The sequence below is a fragment of the Leuresthes tenuis genome, unplaced genomic scaffold, assembly GCF_036924035.1.
Source record: "Leuresthes tenuis unplaced genomic scaffold, fLeuTen1.0.hap1 SCAF_6, whole genome shotgun sequence".
NCBI lineage: Eukaryota > Metazoa > Chordata > Actinopteri > Atheriniformes > Atherinopsidae > Leuresthes > Leuresthes tenuis.
Window position 1 is genome coordinate 14,264,929 of NW_027325360.1, and position 18,375 is coordinate 14,283,303.

The 18,375-nt window shown below is 46.3% G+C and overlaps 1 protein-coding gene across 1 annotated transcript in view; it reads right to left on the reverse strand.

Annotated features, from left to right (window-relative positions):
• Positions 1-18,375, reverse strand: part of LOC140309761 (zinc finger SWIM domain-containing protein 6-like) — a 43,012-nt gene that overhangs the window by 18,267 nt on the left and 6,370 nt on the right. Inside the window, exon 2 of the mRNA XM_072387749.1 lies at positions 2,682-3,032. Coding sequence (XP_072243850.1) covers positions 2,682-3,032 — 351 coding nt within the window. The remainder of the gene's footprint in view (positions 1-2,681; positions 3,033-18,375) is intronic.

Here is an 18,375-nt window from a genome sequence, read left to right on the forward strand (position 1 = left end):
ATGTCAGAACCAGTCTGACCTTGCATTTCCCCTTTCTGCTCCCCAGTACATGGTGGGGGCAATGTTGGGGGTTTGAATCGAGCAGGTAATTGTGTGGAGAATACACCCAGCGTATGTGCTCATGATGCTTGCTTTTCATACTGCATTTGCCTGCTTCATTGATTGCTTCTCACTCTTTAGCTGATATTACGAATACCTCCAAAGACATGATATCAATGCAAAAAAGGCTCATTATCATGGATGAGTCGTAGGCCTCATCTGCCATCCTGCAAACAAAACACTGCGAGTCCCACAGCATACTCCTTTCATCAAGTCATGGCTCATGTGTGCTCTGCCCAAGCCCCACTCCGAGGTGTCGCTAAGAGTGAGAATGCGTCTGACACAGTCCCTCTCCTGCTTTCCAGTGTATCTGTGACAATGATCTGGACATTGCCCAAACCTGCATTCTCTGGAATGTGAAAATTTCAGAGTTTTTGGTGAAAGGTATCCTCCCAAAACATCAGAGGAGTAACATCAACTGAAAAAAAAATCTGATTTGAGTCACTTTAGATATTTAGTGATATACACTATATTGCCCAAAGTATTCGCTCATCTGCCTTTACATGCATATGAACTTAAGTGGCATCCTATTCTTAATCCATAGGGTTTAATATGACGTCAGCTGACCCTTTGCAGCTATAACAGCTTCAAATCTTCTGGGTAAGCTTTCCACAAGGTTTAGGAGTGTGTTTATGGGAATTTATTACCATTCTTCCAGAAGCACATTTGTAAGGTCAGACACTGATGAGAAGGCCTGGCTCACAGTCTCTGCTCTAATTCATCCCAAAGGTGTTCTATCAGGTTGAGGTCAGGACTCTGTGCAAGTTCTTCCACACCGAACTGGCTCATCCATGTCTTTATGGACCTCGCTTTGTGCACTGGTGCACAGTCATGTTGGGACAGGAAGGGACCATCCCTGAACTGTTTCCACAAAGCTGGGAGCATGAAATTGTCCAAAATCTCTTGGTATGCTGAAGCAGTCAGAGTTCCTTTCACTGGAACTAAGGGGCCAAGCCCAGCTCTCGAACAACAACCCCACACCATAATCCTCCCTCCACCAAACTTTACACTTGGCACAATGCAGTCAGACAAGTACGGTTCTCCTGGCAACCGCCAAACCCAGACTCATCCATCAGATTGCCAGATGGAGAAGTGTGATTCATCACTCCAGAGAATGCGTCTCCACTGCTCCAGAGTCCAGTGGCGGCGTGCTTTACACCACTGCATCTGACGCTTTGCATTGCACTTGGTGATGTGTGGCTTGGATGCAGCTGCTCGGCCGTGGAAACCCATTCCATGAAGCTCTCTATGCACTGTTCTTGATCTAATCTGAAGGCCACATGAAGTTTGGAGGTCTGCAGCCATTGACTCTGCAGAAAGTTGGCAACCTCTGCGCACTATGCCCCTCAGCATCTGCTGACCCCGCTCTGTCATTTTATGTGGCCTCCCACATTGTGGCCGAGTTGCTGTTGTCCCCAATCGCTTCCACTTTGTTATAATACCACTGACAGTTGACTGTTGAATATTCAGTAGCGAGGAAATTTCACGACTGGACTTGTTGCACAGGTGGCATCCGATAACGGTATCACACTGGTATTCACTGAGCTCCTGAGAGCGACCCATTCTTTCACAAATGTAGAAGCAGTCTGCATGCCTAGGTGCTTTAATTTATACACCTGTTCCAATCACAGATTTGAACGGTTTATATATATATATATGTATACACATACATATGTGAAACATGAATGAGGACGTTCATATTGGATTCCATGTGGCTTTTTGCTAATACACATGCACTGAGTGTTGTTGTCATAAAGCTGCTGCACTACCACAGCACTCTGAGCAACAGTCACCAAAAAAACAAAAAACACTGAAGCCAGTTGTCTTGCTTTATGCTGTCCTTTAGGGGGAAATGTGATCCACAAATTTGCAAGATTTCAGAAGTGTGCACTTCGAGTGATCTCACAAGTGACACTTTGCATTGCTGTTAACACACAGAGCACTCACAAGTGTTCGTTACACATATCTGAGCCTGTTGATTCAGAATTTAGTTGGACTTTAAACATGTGGATGTTAATGTGGACTCTCAGAAATCTGTGTCCTGCTGTCATCTCTCCTCTTTCATCCCTCTTGCTAAGTTTCCAAAAGTTTCCTTCCTCAAAGTCTGTTTCCTGCTCGTTTTTTTTAAAATCTATTCATTTTTATATATCTGTTCATTATCCTCTTCCCCGTTTTATTAACTCATCAGAACCACACAGCAGTAACTCATCAGCTCTTTCACATAGTCTCACCGTTTCCTGTTCTCACTGGTTGCTTTCTTCCTCTTGCAGGTACGCAGCATGCACAGAATCAAGAACCGGAAATATGTGCCCTCTTCATCTCTGACTTTGTTTTGTTCTCTGCCCCCCCCCTCACCGGTAAACCGGGTTATATAGTGTTGACTGCAGTCACATAGTCTCTCCTGTACCGTCTGGATCTCATTAACGACTAACATTGATCCTGCCACGCTTTACCTTGATCATAAAATCAATACCAATGCATGTAAAGGCAAGAAGGCACACTTAAAATTCTCATGTTATCTTAGACGTCCCTGTGACCTCTCTCACACACACACACACGCTCTAACACACTCATTTCCTCACCGTGGACCTGGTTGATCTCCGAGTTCTGTGACAGAATCTCATCAGCCAGTTTCTGCGCCGTGGGCAGCACCTCGGTGTGGTGGACAGATATCAGGTACTGGACAAACTTCTGCAACTGGTCTCTGCTCATCTGGAATAAGGTTTCCGAGATGGGCAGGTGCAGTTTGACCTGCTCGGGTTTCCGTACTCTGTAAAGCGACAGCGCCACTACATGTGCGCAGTAGAAGATGTCTTTGTTTCCGCAGGTGCACGTTACCGCGGTAATCTTGCAGCGGTCGAAGCTGACGCTGACGCTGCACACGAGCTCCGGGGATGTGGCTGGGTCAGTGACCGTCCCACTCAGATGGAACCCTGAAAGAGAGGACAAAAGGTAAGAATATTTTGTCAAGAGAGGCCTTTTAAAAATAGGTTTCATCATACCCGAGGGTTTCCACCCAGCCTTCATCTTGTGATTTAACAATAGATAACAATTTTGATGATCAAGTTTTGACTGAAAGAGTTTCTCAAGCAAGGATCCAGCCTCTTGAATGTGACATACTGCTTCTTCTGCAGCGTAAACCAATCATCACCAAACAGGAACTCAAAAACATCAGGGCGACTAGTGTCCAAACTGTGGCAACACCATGTTCTGACAAAACATCTATTACATGCAAACTGAATCAGTTGATCAAGTCATTAATTGTGCCCCTATGATAAATTACATTATTGGAGAAAGAAACACATTGACGATGTTCTGTAGCCTTTTATCATGAGATGCATTCGGGACCCACTGCAGTCCACTGCCTTCTCTGAGTGAGGGTAAGTGAGTCTGACAGAAATCAATCAAAACGCATGAAACTGGCGATCCACAACCGGAGGAATTGAAAAAGAGACGAGGAAGTGAGCAGTGAGCAGTGAGCACGCCTGCTCCAGCATGAATTATACAGACTCTTGTTTGAATATAATGTTTGATCTTGTTCTTACACTGCTATCTGGAGGCGTGGCTAGTCATTATGCAAAGACATAAATATGAATGAGACAGGTGGGGTCCCCGACAGTGGCTTAAAACACACACTCATGAGCATATGAAAGCTACAGACATGTGCACACGCACTGAGACACAGTGTGAGATCATGATTTATTAATCATGGGAGTGGCTAGAAGAGACGAAGAGCAGCTTATGAATGCATTTATGTGCTCAGGAGGGATCTCAGAAATTCATGTGGACCAGGCAAAGACATACATATCTTTAATATGTTTATCAAAGCACTGTGCGCACACTTCACTGTGATATAAAGCATATATTAATGCACATATCAAAGGTTTCTCTCGGTTTGGTAAGGAGGGAGGGGCACGAGTTGAATATTTCATAGGATATACATGAAGATGGGCTGATGGTTGTACAAGCAAGCTAAACAGAGGTCAGGTCAAAGTAGCTTTCCCTACTCCTTTGTGCTTCAGAGATGCAGTCAGAGCGTGGGTGAAAATGAAGGTGAAGCGAGAATATGGTAAAAAGAATTCCAACCCTTACATATAGGGGATTCATATACAAGTAAAGCATGCCATCTGCAGGGACATTATATTTCTCCTCAACATTTTCATTATAGCAGCTTTTAGAAAGGCAAAGTCACATTTAGATTAGTTTGGATGAGGTCCATCATACCTTTAGCTAACTTTACAGAAATGTTGAACTACCCTAACCCACTACAACGGCATCAAAGCCGAAATGATAATGTCTTTGAACATGTGCCCTTCTGAAAAACTTTTGTCTGCAGAAGTAAGAAGTGTTGGCTGCAAATATCAAACAGGACACAACTGCAAAAGTCTGCCGTGGAGATATGTTTCCATTCTGAAAGCCAGCTGGCAGAGGAAGTACATGTTCGTTAACAATATCCACAGAAGAGGGGTGTGGATCAAATATGGCAGCCGCTTGCATCTGCAGTGATCAAAGCTTATATGTCTACAGCTGTGGGAGATGGAGAGAGGGAGGGGGGGGCACACTGAGACAATCTTAAATGAGACAAAAAGGTTTACACGCGGCAGCTGGTTGTCGAGTCGAAAGCAAACTTATTTAGCCGTGAAACGACAAACAAATGAGCAAATGAGCTTTTGATACTCTCATTGTGGATGTGTACATTTCTGTGTGTGTGTGTGTGTGTGTGTGTGTTTGTTTGCATGAGTCAAGCTTGTGTTTCCAGAGTGGCCCCTGGTCCGGAGGAAAACAGGAGAACATCAAAAGCACGTGAGGCTGAGAGAGCCCCAAGAAACATCAGCCTCTGATGCATCACACATGCAAACACACATTCAACAGACGGCTTTAAAAGCATGTGCACTTTCTTTTTTCTCCCCCCCCTCAAAAGGGAAAATTGACAGAGATACTGTTTTAGATTTGAAACACATGGCAGGGAGTATGAAAAACTAACTAGTAATAAAACACTTGCATGTTTGAAAGGAAAACTCTGTTGCGCTTCCCTTTACTTTAATGGACATTCTAACTCTTTCACCTTCCAAGCCCTTTACGTCCCCCCCCTTCACCCTCCCTCTGTCCACATTCCCACAGTTCTTTCACTCTCGCTCTCTGACAGATGGGTAGGTAATGAGTTTCGCCTTTCCCCGTCCAATCGTCTGGGCACCAAAAACTGCCCCCTGCGCCAAAAATGCCCTTTTAATATAGCCAAGCGCTGAGTACAGGGATATTACTGTTTAGACACACACATGCATGCACACACGCCTCCCATGACTCCTAGTTGGGTGGGTATGAAACCTTCAATGTCTCATGTGCTAGCTATTAAAGAGCCTGGTTTCCCCCTCACCAAGTCTACCCAGCGCCCCTCCCCAAGTGGTGCTCAGGGCTCTTTTCTGTGCATGTTCAAGAGGCCAGGGTTGGCTTTCAAAGTAACCATGGCGGCCATTTTTAGAACAAGGCCTCTGTGAGGTTGCCCTAGAAACCCTTCCTGACCGCCCGGGTGAAATCACACTTGGCCCAAAATGCTGTGTGCGGCAGCAAGAACAGTGTGTGACAAAGTGAGCAAGAATGAGCACACGTATACGTTCAAATTCTAAAAAGTCCAGCAGACCACACACACTCTTTGGGGGACCCGCATCAAAGCATTCCTACAAGTTGCCCTTCACTCCATCTTTAGTTTTGAAATGGTTTGAGTGCCGGATAAGCCAGCATGCACTCATGACCAGCTAAGACCACTTCTGTCTATTCAGCTACAAAGAGCTCCAGAAATACCGGACTCTTCTTTTTTCGGAGGTGGGGGAGGGGCTACAAGTTGATCAACACACATCTGCACTGATGGAAGAATACCTTCTTTATATGGTCTCTATAAAACAGGAGTTTGCTTCTCACATGAAGGCAGTTGAGTGAGGGGGCCACTGCCGGGCCTGAGGTTTGCTTCCCAAAGCACAAAAGTACTCAGTGTACCAAAAATCACTGGACTAAATTAGATTGAGCAACATACATATATTTTCACAATCACATTAAGATTCCAAGTCAATTGAGTAAACTCAGGCCCAACAGTGGGAAGGTCATTAAGTTTATTGGCCGAATTGGTTCATGACTGACTGTCACCTAAATTTAATATGGCACCATGTGGTTCAGACAACACTCAGCAATTGGTTTGTGTATAAATTTGTGTGTGTGATAGATTCAGAGTACGTGATAGATTAGATTGGAAGTAACAAGATGAAAGAAATGGGCTGGTTTAAAGGCAAGTCAACAAAAGCACAAAAAGAGGAAAAAGAGAGAACAAGTAGATATCCAAGGCCCACTCGCCTACACAGTTTCACTTTAGCCTTGCAAATTAATCACATTACTTCATGAGCTGCAGACAGACACAGAGCAAAAACCTACAGTCGAGTCTGCTTTATCTGAGCTTCCCCAAGCCAAGAGGACCACCTGTGGAAGATTGAGCGCTAACATGGGATCCGTACTCTATGTTGACCAAAGACAGCCTGCTAAAACCTCACAGAGGAAAGGCTTGCTATTGGACTGGAATTCAATCCTTTTGGCTGGATTGAACCATGAGGCCCTGGTGAAAGAAGATCTGAATCACAACTGAAGAAAAGCAAGGCTGCGGTGCAGGTCGAGGAAGGGTCAAGAAGTGTTGGGCAACCCCCCCACCCCCCGTCCCCAAAAGCTCCATCCCACCCACAGCTAAAGGAGCATCTCCTACATAGGAGCTCCTTGAACTTGTCCAATTAATAAAGCAACAAAGAAAAATACGAGGCCTTTCAGCTTCTTGGAGGGTAGCTCTGTGTGAGCAACAATGCATGCATGCGTGTGGTCCTATAAGGAAGAGCTCATACAGAGACTATAAACAAGATCCGTGTTATTCTGCAGGAGACCTTGCTCCAGGCGTTTGTGTGCATGCGTGTGTCCAAGGTGTGGGACAGGCTAGAATAATACTACTGAGCTCCAGGGGCGGCCATATTTATGTCTTGAACCCACCGGTGGAGCGAAAAGTCTTTTTCTTCCTCGGGTGTGTTCTCATCATCCACACATTCAGACACACACACACACACTCACGCTTGCGCAGTGACACACACTCGCTCAGTCTGACCGGTTATCCCGACAGACAGAATTTAGCATAAATTAATGCTTTCAGTTATTCCATGAATTTCAATGCTTTTACATTCCCATGAGATTCTGACAGCAAAATCGGAATGCTAATCATGGAGGTGGCGGGGTCGAAATCTCTGTATGTATGTATGTATGTGTGCATACGCCTGTGTGTGCGTGTACTGATGGCTGTGTGGGTGATTGGAGTTGTCATCAGCTGGAGGTTGAAAGGACTGTCTACTATTGGGCTGCTGCCACTTAGTTGCCACGCTGTACATCAGGAATGACTTGCAATTTTCTAACTATCACTTTCAAAATGGATTCTAATTTTGCGGGATTGGGCCTGACAGGCAGAGCTGGTGTTACTGCTCTGCTGACTGATCCCAAAGGTTGCTGCTTAGAAAGCTGACCCGTAAGCTGACCGAAAGCGATGCCTCTGCTTGAGGATGGGAATGAGATGTATATATATATATATATATATATATATATATATATATATATACATAAATAAGTGTTGAAACTGCAAAAATGATTGTAAGAAACATTCAAGACAGTGGGGGACAACGGACATATTTAATGGCATTAGGTGCAGCCAATGGTAGTTAATTGTTAAACATTCAAGTCTAACATTACTGTGAGGTGTGATTTCAGCCACCTGTGTGGTATTTGGTGGATTGTTCCTTTAAGTCGCTTTTCGGCAAATTTCTGTCACCGGAGAAGCCAGAAACCTATTCATTTAGTCTCCTGCCTGTACACTAACTATACATTATCCCCGATCCATGTGCAAGGTTCATTAGTGTGAATGAAATTACAGCTGGCTGGAAATAAATGTGTGTAATTAGCAGAGGTCCCGTCCCAGCAGAGCCACGCAAGCTATACATGGAGGTAATGGGATCCATCGAAAAGCCATTGTCTGCCGCTTCACATCTCGAGTATGTCTCTAATGACAAACCTATGCAACCGTGGCGTTGCAGCAATAGCATCAGCCTTTGCTGAAATGAGCAGATCTGTGTCTATCTGGCTTAGTCGACCATGTAAAAAGAGTAAACAAAGAACACACGATCCTCATTGGTTTTGGAAGATGCGCCTGCTGGATCTTTCTGCATCATTTGCAAAATGACATTTGCTATGCTTGTCACAAGCGATAACAGACGTGTTCCTCCAGCTCAATTTGAACTTTGACCCGTGAATTCCTTGATGAGGAAGCTTTTTGACAAAACGGCTTTTAGAAAAAAAATTGTTTTGACACGAAGGAAAAAAAAAAACGTTTTTAAGAAAAGGAAGCAACAGAACAAAACGCAGTAAAAAGATAAAGCGAAGCTAGCGCACGCTAAAAACACAACGTGACTAAAAGTGAACTGAATTAATCAGCAAATGAAAATAGCATCACTTTTAGCACATAGCAGCGCTGGACTGAAAACTACAGCATGACTCTGCTTCGCACATGTGCGAGTGTGTGTGTGTGTGTGTGTTTTTGGTTTACTTTTCCAGGCCAGGAAATAACCTTACACTCTTTAACCTTCCCATTTCATTTGGAAAGTCACCCGACACACTCTACCAGACACAGACACACAAAGACATGCACACATTCTCACACAACTCCACCCTTTGACACACACTCATGATGCCTTCATGCATGCACGCATACTGGCTTCAGTGACTCCCAGCAGTCAACCTCCTTCTGCTCACAAACAGCCCCTCCTCTTTCCCTTTTCTCTCTCCAATAACCGACTCCTCCTCTGTTCCCCCTCCCATGTCTCTCTCTCCCTCTCTCTCTCTCGCAGACACACACACACTCACACACGCGCGCGCACACAAAATGTTGCCTAGCCCTAAGCTGACCCGTTGTGTGTACTGACGTCACACACTAGACAAGGGAAGGCATCATTCCAGACAGACACACACATGTGTGCACACACACACAGCATATACACATACACACACACACACACACACACACACACACAGGCCCCAGCCAAGGGGGAAGCTGCATTCCAGCACAGGCACACAGACACACAAACACACATCACCACGCCTGGCGGTGGGAAGCATGGGGAGCACTCAGCTGTAGCGAGGAGGCGGGGAGGAGGGGGAGGATGGTTGGGGGGGGAGCAAAGAGAGGGGGGGGGGGGTTTCAAAGGAGGGAGGAGGGAGTGATGGCTCTGAGCCAGTGTTCCTCTGAGCTCAGCACTTCCCCTTTCAGCTCCAGCCAGCCGCCAGTTTGCGTAACGCAGCCCATGCAGCCGTGCTGGCTCGTGTTTAACCCCTTCCTTCCCGCAGTCACTGAGGTCACACTCGCTGCTGTCTGTTTGCCAGTGCGTGCCAGCTTGAAGTCGCCCCCGCCCAACATCCCACCAAAACACTGGGCAGCACAGGGTTTCCAGTTATAGCCACAATCCCGCTGTATAAAACTACCAGACAGCGATAGAGGCAGACACACGTTCGCCATGTGTACCAACACCGCAGAGAAATGGTAGTAAACACTCATAGAAAAAAAAACGTGTCACTTTGCTTTCATCTATATTCATTTAAGGAGACAGTTCTATACCACACAAATGCTCAGTCCTTAACTAGTATCAAGAATCAAATCTAGTAACCACTTCAACTCAGATTTGTTTTGGATTGTGGTCGCTTGTTCGGCTCATCTTTCAAAAGCGTACACAGACCAAAGCGTTCACTCTGTAGAGATGTGAGGACCAAAGCGTTCAACTCTGTGGAGATGTGAGGCCTTCTACGTCAGATGTGGCACTTCTCTTCCAAAAAGCCCCAGTGAAAAGTGTCACAGCTCATGCTAACCGCGGCAGACATGTTCCACAGTGGCAAGACAGGCAGAGTCAGGGGGTGAATGAGGGAGGGGGCTGGGGTGGTGGGTTCTCTCACGTTTAATATCACTTGACATGCGTCATCCAGCATCTTTCAAAGAGCCGCTGAGCCTGTGTGAAAGCTGTGGTCCTGTCAAAGATCCCCCGTACGTGTATGCAGGACGCACCTTGACTCTGCACGCACACAAATACACACACATATAGCACAACACAACACAATACAACACAATACGGAGGCAAATACCTCAGAAGTCGGGCTGTTGCAGGGAATGAGAATAACCGAGATGAAGATAAGTGAGGGTTAGAGGAGGAGGGGGTGCAAGAGAAGGGTTGAGCATGTCTCTGCTGAATCAAGGTGGTCGATTCACTTGCCTGCAGGCTATTCCTGTAAATATTGACGTTGATGTTAGCACCACTCTCTTAAGGATAAGCTATAAAGCAAGAGGGCTAGATTTACTCTGTGCAAACTGTAAGCATCTGAAATCACACGCTACGCTTGGCCTTCTCCGAGTGTATTGAGGGGAAACGATTTGAGACTTTCAGGGTGAAGAGTTGCAACCACACAAGGGAACTGAGCTGTCTCGGTAGGTTTACAGCTCTCACTCCTCTCCCTCTCTACATGGTTAAGGTTTCCACTCTCGAAGCTAAAAGCAGGCATCTGACATCAAAACCTTCAGAGAGACCTCTATTTCCCAGAAACAGCTCTAGTTTCATGTAAATAGCCGCCTTTCATGGGCTACACTGAGATAAATTGCACCCTGCTGGACAAGAGGGAGACAATATTCCCCCTCTTTTGTTGTCATCTCTGTGTGTTGCCATGACAACACATATCTGCCTGGGGCGATTCTGTATGTATGTGTGTTTTTTGCATTCGTTGTTGTCGTACTTGTTGGGTGGCGCACACCGTGCACGTATGTGGCCAGACAGAGAGGAGCACAGAGGGAAAGCGGGCAGGTCTGCTCACACAGGACCAAATACACAAGCTACCTCTCTGGTTCTTTGTCGAACACGCACAGCTGCACGAAAGCAAGAAAAGAACAACACGTGACGGTCTTTTTACGCCCTAGTAAAAAGAGACAAAGTGATCCATCTGTGACAACACCTTTTTTCCCCAAAAAACCTCCCGAGGTTCACATGTCCAGTCGACTGGGATTTAAACTGCTTGAGGGATGCAATGATGCTTGAATCAATTTTAAGTAGGTTAAAAAAAAAAAAAGAAAAATCAAACCCACAATGAGATTACTGTTGCACACGGACAATCTCTGTCCTTCCAACTTTGGAAAAGAATTAATGCGATTGTCCGTACACTCAAAACATCTCCAGATTGTTTGATGAAATTTGTTCAAATTAGCATTTTCACAGATGACCGGAGAATACTCGCATCCTGATGCAATTATGCTGATTATATCTCATGAGTGACTTGCGAATTGAAGGACTATGTCACCTCTGAGACCACGTGAAACAAAAGCCAAGTGCTTTGTTTAAATATTACTAAGTGCTTGCACATAGAGATCCTCGCTGCACTCATTGGGGATGCCATATTGCTGTGTGTGTGTGTGTGGGGGGGGGGTGTTGATTGAGATTCATGAAAGGGGGGTGCGAGGCACACTCAGTAGTGCTTGCCTTGTACCACAGCAACAGTACCAGGAGACTGAGGGCCTGCATATTAATCATAAAGATAGAGAAGAATATGTGTGCATGTGTGTGAGAGAAACGCCTCCCGTGGGCAAGTCAGCATTCACCCATGAAGTAGGTCATTGAAATTTGCCCAAATTAGGTCAGTGGCAGTCAATGGGTGCCATCCTAAACAAGAGAGTGGATGAGAGGTAGGGGTGGGGGGGGACAGAGGGAGTCTATAAGGTTAGAAGAGCATGACAAAGAGACTTACTTAGTGAGATAATGTTGCACTGGTTCAAACAAAGCGCACACACAGCGTTCTTCATGGTTTCACGCCCATTGCGCTTTCTGCACTCCAACATCCCCGTTATCGCAGTAAGCGCATATCAAAAAGATTGTTTTGATTGAGAAAGTATTTGAAAAGCGCTCCGATTTGGTTGCAGCGCTGATTATTTACACCCATCTTCCTCATTCCACCCCCTTGAGCTGTTTGGAAGGTAGCTTCTTCGTCACAGGCCTCCGTTTCTTCTCGCTTCTTTCCGTCTCTAATATGACAAATCCACGCGGAGAGAGAGGTCGTTGCTAATAAGTGGGAATCTTTGAAGTTTCTGTCACATTCTGATTTGCTTTCATCGTCCTGCATCTGTCAGTCAATGAGAGAAAACGTAACTCCAAAGGAAACTTTTGCTGCTCCCCAGTTTTCCTCTCACACATAAACAAAGGACCAAAACACAGCAAAAAAAAAAAAAAAAAGACAGCAAAGGTAGCAAAGTGATAAAAGCTGTACTGGGCACTGGACCGATGGGAACGGACTCAATAAAAATCTGAATAGTTGTAAGGTTTTCCACAGATTCGGATGAGGTTCAGCTTGTGCAGGCTGGCAATTTTTTTTTTTCTCGCTTGGCTCCGTTGTCCCACTTCTAATCAAAGAGAATACGCATCCCGGTGTAGCTGTGGGGCACACTCTGAACTTGAGTCTGTCAGCCTTCACTCAATCATTTCAAAGCAGTTGGGAGTCAAAAAGGAGGAAGAGCTCTGACATGCGTCTTTTGTGCCCAGCGTCTGCTCACAAACCTGATGGCAGAACTTGGGCCTGCATCTAATCACATAAGCCTGCACCCTCGCTCTGACAGCCGCAGGTCTGGGAGGAGGGACAAAGGGTTTTCATCCCTGGGCAATGATCAAACTCGAGCCCGCGGTTTGTCTGGAGATGAGACAATGCCCATTTCTCCTTTTCACTGCTTTTTCCCATCCTCCCCCTGCTGCCAATCATGTGTCATATGCTTCACACCCTCACCGGATGCAAGCTTCTGCTTCTGGTTGTCCGCTCAAGTTAAAGACATGCAGAGAAACAAGAATAGAGGAGATGCATAAGGAGTGAGAGATTTGCAGGAGGTGTTGGGAACTGACCGAATATATAAAAACTGAGTGTTGCTAAGAGTAAAACGGGCCACAATGAGTTACAGTGACTAATGCTGCTAGTCAGAGAGAGAAAGATGCCTGGCTATAGAGGCTGGGTGTAGGAGCCAGAGAACTGAGCTGCAGCCAATCTGGATGAGGCCTGGGTCCAGATATGTTGGGACAGTACCAGGGGCCCTTCTACAGCCCGTCAGCAGGGAGGAGAGGGAGCGAATGAATTTGCAAAAAGTAGAGTGAAAAAAAAAGTATAAAAAGAGAGAGGGCAGGCTTAAAGGAAGAAGGGCTGTGAGGCTTTTCAGCCACAAAGTGGGATGGAGGGGGCTGGTTGGAGAGAACCGCTTAGAGTCAGGCAGAGCTGGAGCCGAGGCTCGGAGGCAGGGCCAGAGCTGAGCTGGGGCTGCTGAGAGGGGAGCCAGGACTGGAGGCCAGAGGAGGGAGGAGGGCAGAGAATTGGAGGAGGCTGTGGCAGAGCTGTGGCAAAGCTGGGGCCCTGGCCAGAGCCAGGGGCCAGAGCCAGGGGCCCCAGCTTTAGATTTAGTCAGCTGTTCCCCTGGCCAGCAGCTGGAAGGACACGAGGAGAGAAAGGGGGGGTGGGGGGGCAGTAGGGGAGCAGGGGATTTTAACTGGGAAATCGAGAGGAGATGGAGAAGAATAAGGAAGGAAAAAAAAATAGCACAGCGATAGCAAGAAAGGAAGAGAGTGGTGGAGGTTTGGAAAGAGGACAGTGGAAAAGCCATTAGATTCCTATGAGAGAGAAAACAGCACTGAGAGCAGACAGACTGACAGAAGGTGGTTAAGGCTCACTGGCTTCACAACCACTCTTCTCTTCCTCTCTTAGTGATTCTCCTGCTCCCTCATTCTTTTCTTCCTTCCATCCATCCAGCAGTCCATCCTCCTCCTCCTCCACACGCTCCGCCACTGGTGAGCTATTCTCTGGCTCCTGCCTTTTCGACCACTTGTGCCTCAAAAACAGCCCTGCAATTCATTACGCACAACCTGCAGGCCCAAAAAGGTGCCCCACGCTGGCGCACATGCGCACACAGCAGCGGAGGGATCACACATAACTGGAGGGGGAAGATACGCAAAGAGTGCACACAAAGAGGATGAAATGAGAGGACAGGGCTCTCTGTGATGGACAGCAGGGGGAACATTATGGCATGAAAACGGTAAGAGTAAAAACATTGTAAAGAGGAGAAAATAATGATGTAATTAAAGCAGCACACATACACACTTTGTTTCCACAAAAGTGGTCAAATGAGATTTAGAGTACTGTGCAACAGAGTGAGGGGTGAGGGTTTGCATGGGGCAAGAAGCCGGGGCTAGCGAAGCACTTTATAGCCTATTATATTCCATTCAGATGGACCAGGCGTCTGGGATAAAAGCATTTAGTCTGTGTCTTAGTGAGTGACTCAGCACTTGGAGCGTTCGCAGGTGGACCCTCTCATAACTACACAATGCATATCAATGAAGTGATCCACTCACTGAATATGGATCACTCTCTCCCGCCTTCCAACCTCCACGCGGGAGCATTCAGTTATTCATTGTTGGATTAAAGCAATTCCACCTGCTCCTCAAAAGACTTTATCAGCGAGCGTCCGATGAAGCAGGAAATAGGAGGAGGTGGGAAAGAGTGACTGGGAGTTGCGTGCTTCGAAAAGCCGAACAAACAAACTTTTCCTCAAAATTAGAGGGGGACGTTTTCTGCCATAATTGAAATAGCTGACCCACCTCCTCTCCTCCCTTTTCCTCTAATTTAGAGTTGAGATGGCAGACAGCTCCCCCTCCTCCTTCTATTGCTTCCTCTCCATCACTCTCTTGTCTCTCTGCGGCTCTACCTCCACCCATCTGCCCTTTCCTCTTCGTTCTACCTCTCTGCAGCTCCATCCTCCCCTCGGTGGTGGTTAATGGCACAGGGATCCAGCGCGGAATATAGATCAGTGAGAGATGGATGGGGCACCAGGAGTTCCGACCAGTCCCGTAGGTCCCAGACCAAAGATTAACTAAATATTAGCTGACAGGAAGAGAGAGAGGCAGGGACACAGCTGCAGCTGCTAGTGCCACTGCTGGCAGAACAAACGGCAGAGTCTGTTTTTAACCCCCTTTTGCTCTTGGGAAGACAGACAAACACATGCGAGAAACACACAAGTGATGCAAAAATACACAAAACCCATTGGGTCAAACATACTGCCGTGCACACACATGCTATCAGAGGCACCCTGGGACAAGAGGTCCACTAATCACATTCTCTCCTCCCCCTCTCTGCCCTGCCAAGGAGGATGGCGAAGGGAAAAAAAAAAGGAATAAATCTTTATTAGGCAATGTGTCCCTGCTTTATCGATCGCTTGGCTCCTTCCCTCCCCTTCTTCCACTCAGCCCCCTCTCTTTCTATCCCCTCCTTTTGTTATTTTAGGCGTGTGTCTGCCATCCAGTTCAATTGAGTCAGGGTGTACATCAGAAAGGACCATTACCCATGTCTCCCCAGGCTGGGGCTGTCACTGGCTGAGAGGGGGATATAGGGGGAAGTGATGTAGCCGCCCAGGAGGGACAACTAGCCAGCTAACGGCTAGCCAGACAGCCAGGCAGACAGATAGTAGGGTTTGGGTTAGATTGCAGATAGACAGGACAGCAGTAACATGTAGTGGCAGACAGTCATCCTCAACAATGTCAAAACTGTGGATCTGAACAGAAGTCCAGTATTCTTCAGACCATGGCACTGATTTACCCTGATTTATCTTGCCAAGTCCTACTTTAGCCACAAAAGACAGAAAACAGTTACAGGCATTTTCAGTGAAGACTTACAGTAAAGTACCCAAAGTAAAAAAAAACAAAAAACAGTGTACTGCATTCAAAGTGCAACTGACTATGACACTGAACTTGGCATTTGATGCACCGAACTGAGATCAATGACTTGCATATAAAAGCCACAGATATGAGATGAATTTCTGAAAAGCAGAGCATGTTGAACCCCATCAAAATAAAAAAACTTTCCAGGAAAACATTAAATTCAGGATCATTTAGCAACTTCAGAGAAAAACGCCAAAGGAAATAGGCCAAGTCTTGTTCTCTCAAACATTCTAGGCAGTGCTAAACAGAGCCTCTAAATGCAGAAACAGCGTTACCCCCCCAAGGCCTGGATGCAGGCTACTTAGCACTGAGCAAAGCACAGAGAGCAGACGTTAGAAAGGCAGCTATAGCCTTCTTTTGGGACTTTAGACACAGGAAGCACCTTGGAAACATACTGCATCTAGACTGGGGCAGTATGAATACAATGAGTTTCTGTTGCGTGGTTTGGGAAATTAAAGTGGAGAAATCAAGGAGGACAGAAAAAGAGACCATGAGAACTTGTAAACATGAGGGGGGAATGCATGGCAGAGAGAGAGGATAGGCATGGGTACACAGAGATCAGGAGTAGAAGAAAAAGACAATGACATGACAAGAGAAAGAATGAGGCAAGAAAAAGCAAGCAAGAAAGTAAATGAGCAAGGGGGGGGGGAAAGAAAGGAGTCCTTCAAGACAAAACTCTTTTGAAAGACAAACTAAATTCCCTCATCAGTTGAAAGCCTAGCCCTCCTTCCTTTGGATCTCTTTCATTCTCTTTGTGTGTATCACCCTCACGCCTGGAGAGCTTTTCTAGCTATATTCAGTCCTGCTCTGCCACAGAGCAATGAATGCATGTCTCACATGCCACACAGCCACGACATCGTTGGACCAGGCACAGCCAGGGGCACCATGCATTCTCCGGACCTCCTCCTCCTCCACATAGCTCACATGGCACTTGAGTTTGCGGGGCAAAAAGAGCGAGGGGCTAAAATGCCCCCTCCCACTCCCACAATCTGGCTCGGATTCCTGGCTGTTCCACAAAAGGACTGGGCGTATTCTTTGTCCTCTCCCAGACTGATCTCTCAGGTGAGAAACTGCTCATTGAGACATGTGAAACACACATTCAGTCATGCAAGTGATCTTTTCCTTTGGTCAGGTGCTTTTCATTGGAAAGCAATAATGTAGGCATGGGCTCGTCTTTCAAGCAGAGTAATCAGCCACTGGAGGGACAGTCTGACCAGATTGACCTCTGACTTTAGCGAATCCCCGTGGGTCAAGTGAGGAGGTCAGCACTGGGCCAGCTCAATAATGGGGGAGGGACCAGTCAATGAGTGAACACCTCTGTCAGTGGGTGCGTGTGTAATAGGGGTCAGTGGCAGGTAAACCCTCAGCCTCTGCTGTTGTTTATTCTAAGGCGCCTAGTAAGTGGCGCCGCGACAATGTGAAGCAAGTGTGTGTGTGTCCAGGAGTGGAAATGAGATAGGGTGGGAATGATGACAGATGGGAATGTCATCCACCCTCTTATCATTAACGTGCCTCACCTTTATTCAGCCTGACACACATAGCCATAAACACCCTCAATGAGCCATTAACACGCGTCATACGCACACGCGCTCATATTCACGCATAAATCAGGCCGAAAGAATGTACCTTTACTTACAAAGCGGTGCGTGTATGCAGATAAGTTTGTCCAGGAAGCAGCTCAATCAGGTAAATCAGAAGTCAAAGTCGGTTTGTCAAAACACGGGGAAATATCCTTTTGATTTGAAAGCGTCTCACTGTGGTTAGTTTGATTTAGATCAACATAATGTCAAGAAATGGTTGGGGATGGTTCAAAATGAGTGTCCTTAACGGGGCACAGCTTTGAACTCTGTAACTATAGAGTGATTATGTGTGTGTACACACACAGACAAAAAAAAAAATAAAAAGGTTTGCTGCTGTGCTGCTCAACTTTGGGCTGATCCAAAGCTTTTTTGGCTTCTGGGGAAAAACAGCTGCTGACCAAACACAGAGCGACTCTGTTCAGTGGCAAACACCGAGAGCATATGTGCAGCTTTTAACAAGCACTCTCAAACTGTGTTCATATACATACATGTCAGTCTCTCTCTCTCTATTTCACACAAACATGTGCCCTGAACCCATACACGGAACCCTCCACTGCAGTAAGCGGCGTGTTGGGCTTCTTCGTGCTCATTTCAGCAGCCCATTGGTACAAATAGGAATTCATTAAAAGAAAAAAGAAAGGGAGAATCAGATATGAGAACGCTGAGCGCTGCATTCCCCTGTTGTTATTATTGCCAAATCGAAGAGAGAGGGGTGGCTGGTAATAAAAGTCATTAAATGAAATAGAAAAAATGTCTTTTAATAGGGGCCTTGTCACTGTGGATTTAGTAGCCTTTCTATCGCCTGCTTCCCATGCTTCATACCCTGACAGAGGAGAGAGGGGCAGCAGCTCTGTGGAAGGAGGACT